The following is a 14179-nucleotide window of genomic DNA, read 5'->3' as shown; positions in this document are numbered from 1 at the left end:
CTCCACTTCGCTTCCACCCCCAGTCACTCCCCCCACCAGAAGTGTGAACTTCTTCTATTACCCAGAACGTACACACACACACACACACACACACACACACCTACCTGGCTCCCCTCAGGCAGTGGCCCGGGCACCCCGGCACTGCTGCCAACCGACCCAGGCTGCTCCCGTTTGCCAAGGCTGGGGCAGTGGCCACAGCGAAAGAGCACCATGGTCATGATCACAGCTGTTCACCATGCAGGAGAAATTACTGAAATGTCTTATTTTCAGGGGACACCACCCAAGGCCATGAGTAGAGCCAGACAGCAGGCTGGAGAGGCAGGAGAGGAAGTCACCTTGGGTTGGTTTAAAGGGACTCCCTTTAAATTCACAATATCTGGGGGCGCCTGGGTGGCGCAGTCGGTTAAGCGTCCGGCTTCAGCCAGGTCACGATCTCGCGGTCCGTGAGTTCGAGCCCCGCGTCAGGCTCTGGGCTGATGGCTCGGAGCCTGGAGCCTGCTTCCGATTCTGTGTCTCCCTCTCTCTCTGCCCCTCCCCCGTTCATGCTCTGTCTCTCTCTGTCCCAAAAATAAATAAAAATGTTGAAAAAAAATTAAAAAAAAAATAAATTCACAATATCTGATTTAAAAAAAGATTACTGCTGGAAGAGGGCAGGAAGAGGGGGTGGGTGTAAGAATACTGTCCCCTCCGGAGGCAGGTGCACTTAATTCAAGCAGACTCACTTCCCATTTCAAGGGCCAGCTTTCCTTCTGCCCCTTTCCTCTCATCTCGCAGAAGCAGCTGTGGATTTCTCAGTGTGGGATGAATCAAGGTTAGCTCTCAGTAAAGGTTACAGGAAGTTGGCTGGGATTTCCCTCCCTTCAGAGAAAGCAAGTGCAGAGGCTGATGGAGTTTCTCAAGGTAGTGTCCACATGAAGGCATCAGAGGTGACTGTGACCCACACGGAAGTCCCTGGGCAGAGACTCTGTAGAAAAGAACTTAGTCCCAAATCAAGCTACCACGGTCCCCAACTGCCTTCACAGGTGCCCTCACACACCTAGGCAGCTCACTCTCCCAAATGGGTTTCTCCTTCATGGCCACAGCAAAATTTCTGTCAAGTTTATTGATGTTTGCTTTGATCAGCTCTTAGGAAAGGGTTTGGAAGCAGACCCCAACCTCAGGCCAGGAGAAAGAAGGCCGAGTCCTGACGGCTTCGTTCTGATGCAGTTTTTTTCTTATGGTGCTTTTTCCCACAGAACATCAGCAGCTGGGCCGGTGACCCCCAAATTCCCCTCATCCGGAGCAGCTGCCTCTCCTTAGGACTGGGCTTCTAAGGGTCTTAAGACACTAGAAAAAGTTAGTATCCTGAATAAGCTTCCTTTCCACGCTAATTTCGCAGGCTCTCTCTTTGCAGGATGGAGGGGAAGGGGGAAGACAGGGCAGCACCGTTCTCCACCAGCCTCTCTCAACACCAGCTCCCATAACCCACGAGGGGGAGGGGGCGGGAATGGGGTGTGCATTTGGTGAAAGGTGCCATCGTCCCCAACCAGACCATGCAAGCTCTTGAATGGGTTCCAGGAGGCAGAGGCACCGCCATCCAAGCCACAGATATTCCAGCCGGTTCCCTCCAAAAGCTGCTCCGGTGAAGACCTGTGTGCTGGCAGTGAATGCTGACCGAAGAGGCGGGGGGGGGGGGGGGCGGGGGGCGGTGCTGTCGGTGTTCCCTGAGTCGCCACCACCTTCTTCTCTCAGAAGTGCTCCTCAGACACAATGGTGGGTACTTTGTTGGCATTGTTCTCCTCCTCCTCCTCCTCCCCCTCCTCCTGGAGTTTCTGCAAGGCAAAACAAGCAGGCAACCCTGTGGGTGAAGAGGGGCAAGACTCCACCTGGGCCGGAGCGACTGCCTGTTAGTGACCATAATCAGTGGCAAAGTGGGAAAACCAAGAGCCAGAGGCCCCTCGGCGGCCCCAAGAGTAAACAAAGGGAAGAAAAGCAACCAGTCCTTGCCAGCGTGCCCTTTAAACACACACCATCACAGCATCCTCAAAGAAAAAAGCCAAGAAAGCCATCTCTCTCTGATGCCACAGCGACCACAAACCATCCTGGTCCAAGTGCCATTCCAGGCTCCCTCTCAGGAATGAAATAGCAGAGCCCGCTCTCCTCCCCATTCTGACAGCCTAAAACTCATCTGGACTGGCCACCAAGGAGCTATCCAAAGTGCAGGGTCTGCAACTCCCACGGAATTTCTGACTACCTTCCTTTGGAGGCAGCCCCCAGGACGAGGAGTATTAGGATAATGTGCAGGGGATGGATGCATCGAAGAGAATCTGTATAAAGGCAGGATGCATATAAACTCACTGGCTAAAAATATCTCTATGCCCTTTATACCTAGAGAAGAAGACTTGGGGTCAGTGCGGCTTTGACTTTCTCGGGGAAAGGATGTGAGGTGGGGTTGGAACTAAGTATGGCCTGGAAGTCACCTGTGGGGTCCCTAAGTCCATGCGGTGCCTTGCTTCTTACCTCGAGTGTGCATCCAGTTAGGGAGAAGACCTTGGCACAGGCCCAGCCCTGCCCCACCACCATTCAAGAGCCAGAGGAACATCTACAGGCCCAGCTAGAGTCCAGTGCCAACTGGACAAATGGTGCTTCTCCCCCAGGGACCGTCTTGAGGCTAACGTACCGTCAACAGCTGTAGAAACCCAACGTCCCCATTCTCACTTGCTAATTTTTGGGCCCCAGGTCAACCTCAGCCATGAGTAGCCTTCGTTCAGGCAACCAGCAGCCTGCTTAAGTCAACCAGGCAGCCTCTCTCCTCTCGCGGACACACACGTGTGTGCCCACACATGCCTGCCCTCTCCAAAGCTGGCACTTTGAAATCACAACCAGAAACCCAGCTTAGTGGGGACAGAAGTACAGCCACCGTCTGTTGGCTGAGAACTACCAACTGGAAGAAAAATGGAAACCCAAACCAAGATTTTCATCATCGAGGTTAGTCATTAGCCCCAAGCCAGTTCTGTCTCTTTTTTCCAAAACTGTACATCTCATAGGTTAGAAAGAGCAGCTCTGGCCACATCTGCTGGGCGCCCTGTCTTTTTACCTGGCTCTGATGATGAATTCATGTGGCGGTGGCCGGGTCTCACTTACACTGACTGCCGTTGGGTTTTAGTGTTGGGCTCCAGTGGAGGGATGCTCTGTAACAGCCCTGGCTTCCCTGGGTGTCAGCCCACCATGACTCTGACCTTCCCATACCAATAAGCCTCCTCAGGTGCAAGTGAGGTCCAAAGATGCATGGTGAGTTATCCAGGGACACAGACGGTTAAGCACGATCCCCAGATTTGTCTCCTCTTCCTACTCAGTGCTATTTCCAATACCCCATCCAGAAGGTGAGTAAGCCAACAACTCCAACCTCGATTAACAAACCTGGTCTATGTGCACCAAGATGCCACTGCAAGAATAATGAAATAGTGGAACAACCTAAGTATTAAACAAGAGGAAAGGGAAATAGAGAGTTGTAGGATGTAACTGGGGGAAAGTTGACAAGCTAACATTAAGTAAACAATCAGTTTGGGAAACCAATATGCACAAGCAAACCCAAAGAAAACAACTTTAACAACGGACTATAATGTTACTAGGTTATCTCCGGGTGCTAGGATTAACAGGTGACCTTTTCTTTCCTCATGTTTGCCCATGTCTGCCAACATAAACACAGATTACGGAGGAAACAAAATCTCTTATCACTTGACACAATATGTCACATTCCAAATTAAAACCTTCTCCCAAGAAATCTCTCCTGTTTTGTTACCGGCTCTCCTTTTTTATTACCCAGGCTCACTATATATTCACCAAAATGTTCCAAACCATCGTTTCCTTTACATGGGCAGAGGTGAAAGCCCATCTCTGCCGTGGCAATGCCACAGCCCTCACGCCAGTCTGGAGAATGGCATTTCTGCTCCAAGTCTTTCCCTGCCTCCCCGCTGAATTTACTGCTCCCTGCTGCAGCCTGCCAACTCTACAGCGTGATATCAGAAGACAAATAATAGAGAACTAAAGGTTATCATCTATCTGCCAGCACATATCCTTACAACGCTAACTATACCTCTTTCAGATACCATTTTTTGCTTTGAAAAATTGGCAAAGTTTTCCAAAACGATATATCCTCAACATTGGTACTCATACACTGCTATAGCAATACAAATTGACAGTTTTGATAGTACCTTTCTAGACACCAGTTTGGCAACACGTATCGAGGTCTTTAAAATGTGCGTGACCATGGATCCATTTCTCAAGGAAACACTGTGCTTAAGAACACGCGCAAAGATTCAGCCTCCGGGACGTTACTCACGATATTGTTTATAACAATGATTGGAAACAACCTTGATGTCTACAGACAGGAAAACTGTTAAATCATGGTTTACCCATGTGCGCTCATTTAAACACTGTGCAGTCATTTAAAGCATGTTATAGGGGCGCCTGGCTGGCTCAGTCGATCGAGCGTCTGACTCTTGGTTTTGGTTCAGGTCATGACCTCACAGTTAGTGAGTCTGAGCCCTGTGTCGGGCTCTGCGCTGACAACATGGGCCCTGCTTGGGATTCTCTGTCTCCCTCTCTCTCTGCCCCTTCCCTGCTTGGGCACGCACTCTCTTTCAAAAATAAACATTAAAGAAAAAGAAACTTGAAGACAAAAAAAAAGTGTATTGTAAAAGAATAATGACCAGATAAAGTGTTCACAAGTAAAAAAAAGCGATAGAAGATTCCATTTTTCTTTTAAAAATATTCACATATCCATATATAAATATAAAATATATACACATACATATTCTACGTAGATATAAACATTTAAGTAATTGTAAAACAACCAGCATTTCATCTCTAGGTGATAATACAGGATGATTTTTAAATTTTGTATGCGTTTCTGTATTTTTTAGTTTTTCTACTAAGAACATGTATTACTTCTGTAATAGATTTTGGATGTTTATTTGTTTTTTAAGTAATATCCCACTTTTACTCCTCAGATTTGAAATCGCTTTCATCCTGGCTCAGATCTGATACCTAACATTTTGGTTAAAATAGTTCCCAGCTGGGGCGCCTGGGTGGCTCAGTCGGTTAAGCATCCGACTTCAGCTCAGGTCACGATCTCACAGTCTGTGAGTTCGAGCCCCGCGTCGGGCTCTGGGCTGATGGCTCAGAGCCTGGAGCCTGCTTCCGATTCTGTGTCTCCCTCTCTCTCTGCCCCTCCCCCATTCATGCTCTGTCTCTCTCGGTCTCAAAAATAAATAAAAACGTTAAAAAAAAAAAAAAATAGTTCCCAGCTGATTAAAGCAGTTGGGAAACCCTCTTCTGTTCTAGATCATACTCACTCCTCCCCCTATATCACCATCAGCTCTTGCTTCCTGACTTCTCCTGTTAGAGCCTGACTGCAAGTCCACTGGTGCAGGTCCCTTCATCCCCATGGCACTGCCTAAGGGGCTGTAGCCTGCCGGAAGAGCCACTGATTTGAGTCCACCACCACTGTGGTCGAGGTAGGCTCCCACCTTTCCTCTCCAGCCACTGACCCCAAGGCTGAAAGCAGTGGAGCCAGGGTCTCAGGACTTGTCTCAGGATCCAAGGAGTGGGCGCTGCTCAGTGGACTGTGACAACAGTGACGTGCTCTGGGGACCACAGCAGGGAGGCCAGGAGAAGGGAAGGAAGCAGAAGAAGAGTCCGGGAAAGAACAGCACAAAAACCGTGCTGAAACACCCACCAAGGAAACTCTTGGGCACCATGTTTATGCGAACTGAGCTGATCTCACAGCATCCAGAGAACCAGCCCACTCTGGGAGCCCCCTGGGCCCACCCATGCTGCCACATCCTCAAACAAAGCTTGGGACCCAGCTCTCAGCAAAGCAAGCTCCCACATACTCACATTCTCAGGAGTTTCTCTGTTTGCTTTCTGCCTCCGGAGATCTGCCCTAATGAATGCTGAGGTCAAGGGATTGAAAAAGAACAACAACAGAGACACAAGAGTTATTAAAGAGACCAATGGTCAAGTTCACCCAAGAAAGGGAGCCCTCCTTTTCCTAAGGGTCACCTACTTCAGATATTCCAGGGAAATGGGGGTTCCACCTGCCAACTTGATAAAGCCTGGGGATCACTGATGTCCCTGACAGGCAGAAGCCAATGATGAAATTGGCCTTCATTTATAGATCACTAATATTTGCCAGGGAGTTTGCACACATTGCTCTAATCTTCACAACAACCCCCATTTTATAGATTAGGAAAGTGAGCCTTCCAGAAGTTCGTCCACTTGCCCACGGTCAAACAGCTATGGAGGTCAGTGTCATAGTCTGGGATGCAAACAAGGGTCTTTTGGTACCAAAACCCAGGCTCATTCCACTAAAAACAGGCCTCTCAAACATATTTCCTAACAAGCCTTCCCTTCTGCCCCTCTGCATGTGTATCCCCCAATCTGTATGATCAGTCAAAACACTGAGGTCTCAAATTGCCAACAGCCTAAGCCCATGAGCAGCCCGAGCATCATCCTGTTCTGAGGCCCCAACTCACCAGTGAGGACTGCTCCAAGGGTGAGGAACACACACAGAAAGATGTTCCCGGGCATGGTTCCATAGTTGTCAATAATTTGACCCTGGGAGATGGTGAAGATGATCCCGAATACCTGGAAAGGCACCAAGAAGACTGGAAACAAGGGCCCAGCCAACTAGCCCACAGAAGAACTGAGCCGCCATGATGCAATGCCTGTGACAGCCAAGTCAGGTAGGGAACAAAGAGCCACTGCTTTGGGGCCGCCACCAAATAAGAGCCTTACCTGGGCAGACACGTTAAGGAGGCCAGACGACATGCCTTCTGATTCTGGGTATGTCAGTTCCACAGCAAACTCAAATCCCAGGGGGAGGTAGCCGGTCATGAAGAAGCTGAAAGCCGATCACAGAAACAAGGTGATGGAGAACTTCAAGGACAAGGAGGAGAAGAAGCCCACCTCCCTTAGAACTCCTTTTCCTGTTTCATTTCTTGCCATCAAGACTTTTCAGGCCTTTGAATAATCAGGCCATCCCCCAGATGGTCATACCAAGGAAAGAGATACCCCTGTAGGTCAGGAAGAAGTTCATATGTAGGCTTCATGCTCCTGAGGCTCCTGGAGTCCCCTGCTTCCTCTAGTTCCAGCCATCAGTTAAAGACAAGGTCAATGTTTACAGAAGGGATGGGGATGCCTGCAGTGTTCAGCCCTCAGCTGAGAAATTCTGTGTCAAAGGTCCATAAGCCCTGTGCTGGGAGTGGGAAGTCCCTGGACACTGAACAGCATCTCCATGGCTCTTGAGACCTAGAAGGAGGAGCTCAGAATCCTCCTTTATCCCTCTGGAGAGTCGCCTGCTGAGAAAGACTGGGTGTCTGTCTCTGTCACCATCTCTCTCTCTCTCTCTCTCTCTCTCTCTCTCTCTCACACACACACACACACACACACACACACACACACACACACACACAGGAAAATATCTGGGATGTGAGGCTAAGCAGAGATCCCTGTGGAAGGTGTGCTGTTTCCTAGGCTTCCTCATATAACAGGTCTGGAAAATTCCAATTCTAATTTCTTACACCTGCACCACACTTCATGCTGCTTTCACATCTATTTCTCTCTCGCTCCTTGCAACAACTCTACAAGACAGGCCACTCTCATCTTCTTTTAAAGATGCAGAAACTGAGGCTCAGAGCAGTTCAGTGATGTACCTGTCATCAGTCAGCGGCAGAATTGAGACAAGGCCCCGGCTTTCTGATCCCTAGCCCTGTGTACTTTCTATGACTCCACATTGTCCCAGGCAGAGCTAAAAGAGACTCCGAACATTTCCTAGCCTCTGTGAGGTCTGTGAAGGACAAACTCCATCCCAATAGCATGGAAGCCCTATTAGACAGCCTTTTGCAGTACTACACATTAACAAGGCCTCTGGGCAAGATTTCCACATCTCCAGAGGTCAATGAGAAGTCAGCAAAGAGATCAGTGTTGCTTCCAGGATGTCGGCACCTCTAGGAGCCATGGGATGCTGCTTCCCAGTTAAACAGTTTAGAGGTGAAACTTACCCCATTGTGCCAGCAGTGATGAACAAGACCCACAGGTGTCCCAGGTTCAAGGTCAATGTGTACACCACCATGCCAACCACAGTCATGATGTAGACCACCAGGGTTGTCTCCCTACAAGCAGAGGCAAAGAAATGGAGTCATACACTTCTGACCTTAACAGGATCATTCATTCATTCATTTACTCATTGTATAAGTAGCAACTGGGGACCTGCTGTGTGTCAAGCCCTCTGCTGTGTGCTGGGACATCTGCTCTCGCAGAACTTTCTGTCCATGAGGTTGATGGGCACTGAACCGGTGATCACACAAATAGTCACTTAATTACACCATGGCCACTGCTACAAAGGGTAAGACCAGAAGAGTATGAAGCCACCTTGCTGCATGTGTGTTCTCCGCCTGCAGAACCCGCTCAACAAGATCAAGCTGCCCCACAAGCAAGAAGGACACAACCCTTTCCTTTCCTCATCCTTCACCAAAACTACGGAACAAACATCAGCGGTGGTCAGGCAGCAGTGGCGTGCAGCACTATCCCCAGAAGCTACCCAACTCTGCTTATCCGCTTTGCCCCAAGACCCCATCACAATGCTGGGCAGCGATCTGCCGTTTAGAGTCTGTCTGTCATCTCGAAGTTCTTCCTGTTGCCACTCGCTTGTCTGAACTAAGTGCTTGTCTCCAAAGTCAGAGTGAGAAAGCTCTGCCCACTCCCCATTTCCCTTTGTCAGCCCCCCCCAGAAGGACCATTGGCAACCTGCTGCTGCTTCTTTAGGGCTCACCCTGCTTGTGTCCCTCCCACGCTTTTTCTCCCATGATGCCCACTCATGACTCTAGCAGCCCTGACTCCTGCAGCTGGCCCCGCGTTCCTCTCCCTGTCCTGCTTCTGCACATCCCTCTGCCTCCTGCCACGAAAATGAGGACTCAAGACAATGAAAGCTTACAGCCTTCACTCGTCTCCCCTGAAGCCAGAAACACGGTGGGGATGCCAGCAGATGTATGCTACAGTCATACCAAACTAATGCTGCATTTATTGGGTGCCAGGAATTCTGCTCAGCACTTCACCTGCATTTATTATTTCACTCAAGCCTTACAGAAGCCCTGCAGGAAATGTAGGACTATCCCTAATTTTACAAATAAGGACACTGACGCTCCGACCAGTTAAGTTACTTATTCGAAGTCACCCCCTGAGTAAATGCAGAGCTGGCATTTGGACCCAGCACTTGGAATTGAAACCTATGCCCTCTCTACTGAAAGAAACTATTACGCAAATACACTCGAATACACCACAGGGTTACCTCTTGGGAAAACCTCAAGGCCAGAGGGTGCAAAGGACACCCCTCCTACTTGGGGCTTCAAAGCACCCACCGAGGGGGCGCCTGGGTGGCTCAGTTGGTTAAGCGTCCGACTTTGGCTCAGGTCATGATCTCGCAATTTGTGGGTTCAAGCCCCACATCAGGCTCTGTGCTGACAGCTTGCTCAGAGCCTGGAGGCTGCTCCAGATTCTGTCTCCCTTTCTCTCTGCCCCTCCCCCACTCACACTCTGTCTCCGTCTCTCAGAAATAAACATTAAAAAAAAAAAAAAAGCGGGGCGCCTGGGTGGCTCAGTCGGTTGAGCGTCCGACTTCAGCTCAGGTCACCATCTCACGGTCCGTGAGTTTGAGCCCCGCATTGAGCTCTGGGCTGATGGCTCAGAGCCTGGAGCCTGCTTCCAATTCTGTGTCTCCCTCTCTCTCTGCCCCTCCCCCATTCATGCTCTGTCTCTCTCGGTCTCAAAACTAAATAAACGTTAAAAAAAAAAAAAAAAAAAAGCAGCCGCTGAGGACAGAGGAGCTGCCTCGTCCTCCACCCTGCACCCTCATCTAGTCCCCCCCACTCCCCACCCCGCACAAGGCAACTTCATGGATACCAGTTTAGCTCCTCTTCTGCCATATTTGCTTAACTATAGCTTCGTTTTAAAGCACTGACCCCTTTAGAAAACCTGTATGTAGTCCCAGCCTGAAATAAAGGGATCTGACCACCCAATTTCCAGCCTCCAAACCAAATGGGACAAATCCGGGCGCCTCAGGGAGAAGAGAACTGGCACCAAAAGGAGCAGGTCACAGAGCTCCCATCCCTTCTCTGCCCGGGTCAGAGCGCAGGGGGAGAATGTGTCCCACTGACTGCAGGAGTCAGACATCAGCGACCCTAGGCAAGGGTGGTGGCGTCTGCGCCCTGAAGTGTTCCCCCAGCCCTTCCACTGTATTTTCTAGTTCTTCTCAATCATCTGGCTGCCCACATTCCAGCCCAGCTGACGCTCCACTCCCTCCCCTCTCCTGCCACAGAGCAAGCCCTGGATAAAGGGACACTGCTGTTCGCCGGTTCGCGGGAGGGCCAGACCTCACTGCTCTCATGTCTGGTCGAAGCAAGCAATTGACAGATGGCAGAGACGAGGTGGCGGCCAAGCTCCACCAGCAGTCATTAAGCCAAGCCAGGCTCCACGTCGTGTCCAGCCAGGCGGCCACATCCCCAGGGATGGCCTCAACTGGCCTTTGTGTAGGGCAGCCAGAGTGAGACCTGGTCTGACCAGAGCCTCACAGAAGCGGGTTTGTGTGGCAGAGAACAGGTCTGCCACCGTCTGTCGCCTCCAGGCACTGGGGACTTTGGAGGCCTCAACACAGCAGCTGCCCTGCCCCAGTGCGGGACAACCCTGGCCGCTAAGCAGCCGACCAGCACCCAGTGGGTGCAGAGCACTGGACAGAAGCACCAAGAAGGGAAGGACGTTGGGTCTCCTGTTCTCCACAGCCTTTTCTCCAAGCCCGGCTGTGGCATTGAGGCACCAGGGTGGGTTGCTTTTTACAAATGCAGATTCCCCTACTGAATTGGCATCCACGAGGGCGGGGCCCAGGAATCTATTTTTAATAAGTGTCCTGGATTAGCCTGGCATACACTAAAATCTTAGAAACACTGTTCTGGGCTCCTGGAAACACACTGGGCATTCAGGCCGAAAGCACATCACAGAATTTACCAAGGAGGTATAAGCAATCTCAAGACGACACAGTGTAAATCAGAGGAAGCTCAGATGCCCTGCTTTACCCCCTGGGATCCGCCAGGGAGCCAAGGGAACGGGCAGTGGCACCACCTCCTCGTCATCGCTCTTTGGGGCTTCCATAAACTTTCCAGCTGCTGGCATCTTTTCACGTTCCTTTTCATTTCTCCCTCATCTGCCCCTTTTGCAAACCACATGGAGGGATAGGGAAAAGTACCGTGGGAGGCCTCACGTCCATCTCTAACCTTGCCAAGATCCCCATGGAATGGGGACTGTTTCCCTCATTTTATAAATGAGGAAACTGAGGCTCAGAGAAGATAAATGTGAACCACTTGACCACTGAGCCCCCCCCCGGTTGCTGCACCCAAACCTTTGGAGCCACGTGGCTGATGAATGTGTCATTTCGAAACACGGGCCCCCAATTCTCAGTCCAAGAGGAGGTCACTTACTTGTAGGTTTTGGACCTATCCAGCCAGATGCCTGAGATCACAGCCCCAAGCATTCCTGCAATGACGATGGTCAGGCCGATTCTTCCAGCATTCACTTCTTCCCCCTGGGAAAACCACAGCCCCAACAATCACCCAGCAATGGGATGAGACATCAGACAGAGCACAGTCACCATGAGGTGAAGGGGCAAGGGCAAGCAACTCTCTCAGCAGGGTGAGATGGCCTTTAAGAAGCTGCCGGTGGGGAGAGAATCCCAGAATAGTTGCTCCTTCCAACCGAATATAACCCTGCATGTGTGTGCATGATCCTGGATGCTGAGGTGAACCAAACTGTCCTTACACCTACTTTGCAGCAGATTTTTAACCATTTAATCCTTACAGCAATCCTTTTATCTTATTTATCATTATTCCCATTTCACAGATGGGGACACTAAAATACATATATATTCAAATATTCCATACTTAGTTTTTTTGAGCCCTCAGTGCCAAAAGGAATAGGAAGATAGCAGTTATATAATCTCATTTACTTCTGAAAATTCCCACCATAACGTTAGGAATCACTATTCCCCACTTTACAGATGAAAAAAGCCAAGGCACAGTGAGATTCACCTACTTAGTCCAAGGTCATGAGACATTTATTAAGTGCAGAGCTAGGATCTGAATTCAGACCTGTCAGACCCCAAAACAGGAACACTTTAGCCACAGTGGCCTCCCACGTCTGCAAGTGTGAGGCCTTTGTCCTTTCAAAAGAGGGCTGGGCTCTAGGACACTCTATCCCATTCCCAGGATCCAGCCCTTGCTTTTTCTGGCAACATTTAGGAAATGATTTCAGATGAGCAACTCCCAATTTTACAAATTAAATATTTCATATGTGATCTATATGTATGTATGTTTACCTACTATATTGCCAGGCACCATGCCATGTGCTTTACATACATATAATAGATATGAACGTATATATGAACACACACACACGTGCGCGCGCGCACGCGGTATTATTTACTTTCTAATCCTACAAATACTCTTTCAATAAGCGATTATGTTTCTTTTGTAGAGAGGAGAAGGAGAGCTCAGAGAGGCTAACCAGCTTGTCACACAATTTAGTGCCACCACAGCGAGGGATGAGACCCAGGGCTGTCTCTCTCCAAATCCCATAAGCATACCACCGTACCATGCTGCCTGGAACTGGGGGAAACTCGGGTTAACCACCGCCCCAGCTCCTGCCGAGCCGGACAGAAATCTCACTCTCTACAGATCCAGCATACTGAGGGAACTCCCTTACCGGGTAGTGCAAGATCACCATGCGATTCAGCAGAGTTGACAAGGCATAAAAAGCACCAGCATTCAGACCTGAAAGAGGGAGGGAGAAACAATATTAGGGACAGCCTTCCGCCGGGGCCGGGGCTAACTTCTCCCTCCAGCAGTTAAGGAGGTCAGAAATTCTTACCCCTGTTGCCTTTGTGACTGGTATCCTCAGAAAGTATAAGGCTACTCTGCAGTTTCTGTCAAAGAAATACTCCAAAGCAACCAAAAGTAACCATTTAGACCATTTCTTAGCCACACGCCACTGCCCTCGGATCCTTTTAACCCTGGCCTGGAGACACAGGCTCTAGAAAGCATTACTCCCAAGCCAGAGCAGAATACATTCCTCTTAAGCACTGACCTATTGACCTGTGGGATCATCAGAACCACTGGACATCTTCATCTCTCTTGATGACCTGTCCCGTCTCCAGATTGCTCCAGACCTTTGATCCCTGACGCCACTCTTTCCGCAGGTGCTTTCTCTCTTTCCCCATTCCTCCTTCAACTTTCTTCTTGGATTCAACGTCACACAAAATCTTATGTTTGAAACCAGAAAGGGCCCTACAGAGCACTTAGCTGACTCTCCTAATTCATCGATTCACCCAACAAATAAATGAAACACCTGGAATATAATGTAAGAATCCGTGTCCTTGAAGCATGAGGCCGTTTGTCCAAATCTATACAATGAGTTAGTAGCTAAGAAGCGACTGGAACTGACCCAAAGGAGAAAGGGCCTCCTGCCCTCCCTTCATATAACAACAATGACGGTGATGACGACGGTGACGAGGACGGTGAGGAGGACGGTGAGGATGGTGATGGGAGGAGGAGAAGGATGGTGAGGAGACAGTGAGGAGGAGAATGGCAGGAGCACACCATTCTCAATACCTTACAATCCTCATGCCAAGGTAGGTAATGTTCTCATCCCCATTTTATAGATGAGAAAAATGCACACAGAGTTTCAAAACAAATACGGAAATCACTTTATAATACCCACCAGGAATCTTTTTAATTGTAACTACTTCTGAGGCTCACAAGACTCTCACACTTAACATAAGATACACTTAGAAGAGTGGAAGTAACAGGACACAGCTCATGGGGAGGGGGCAGCCTCAGGAGGTTCCTCTTCAATGGAACCAGTCTATAGAACACCAGACCATGGAGCCGTCCATAAGCATACCTTCTAGGGCCCCACAGAGGACAGGCCAGTGGCAAGAGTCACCATGCTCAGAGTGGCACAAAGAAGGCCTCCGATCAAATATGACTACCTCCAGATAGTCATTTTTTAAATGTTTATTTACTTTTTTTTTTTAATTTTTTTTTTCAACGTTTATTTATTTTTGGGACAGAGAGAGACAGAGCATGAACGGGGG

The 14179-nt window shown here is 49.4% G+C and overlaps 1 protein-coding gene across 2 annotated transcripts in view; it reads right to left on the bottom strand.

Moving 5' to 3' along the window:
* Positions 1 to 1075: 1075 nt before the first annotated feature.
* The window catches only part of FLVCR2 (FLVCR choline and putative heme transporter 2), a 56525-nt gene continuing 43421 nt past the window's right edge, over positions 1076 to 14179 (bottom strand). The window contains exons 4-11 of one of the 2 annotated variants that reach the window (XR_005791062.1): positions 12790 to 12857; positions 11511 to 11614; positions 8046 to 8156; positions 6781 to 6886; positions 6519 to 6630; positions 5881 to 5936; positions 5511 to 5627; positions 1076 to 1811 (exon numbers count right to left, since the gene is read on the bottom strand). Coding sequence is in view for 1 of the 2 variants with exons in the window: in XM_040477769.1 (XP_040333703.1) it covers positions 1728 to 1811; positions 5881 to 5936; positions 6519 to 6630; positions 6781 to 6886; positions 8046 to 8156; positions 11511 to 11614; positions 12790 to 12857 (641 nt within the window). In the remaining variant the exon portion in view is untranslated. The remainder of the gene's footprint in view (positions 1812 to 5510; positions 5628 to 5880; positions 5937 to 6518; positions 6631 to 6780; positions 6887 to 8045; positions 8157 to 11510; positions 11615 to 12789; positions 12858 to 14179) is intronic. The other variant, XM_040477769.1, reaches the window with a different exon arrangement.

The sequence above is a fragment of the Herpailurus yagouaroundi genome, unplaced genomic scaffold (assembly GCF_014898765.1).
Source record: "Herpailurus yagouaroundi ecotype Mexico unplaced genomic scaffold, PumYag 141, whole genome shotgun sequence".
Classification (NCBI taxonomy): Eukaryota; Metazoa; Chordata; class Mammalia; order Carnivora; family Felidae; genus Herpailurus; species Herpailurus yagouaroundi.
Note: the sequence above shows the minus strand (reverse complement) of the source record. Positions and strands in the feature narration are given on the sequence as shown.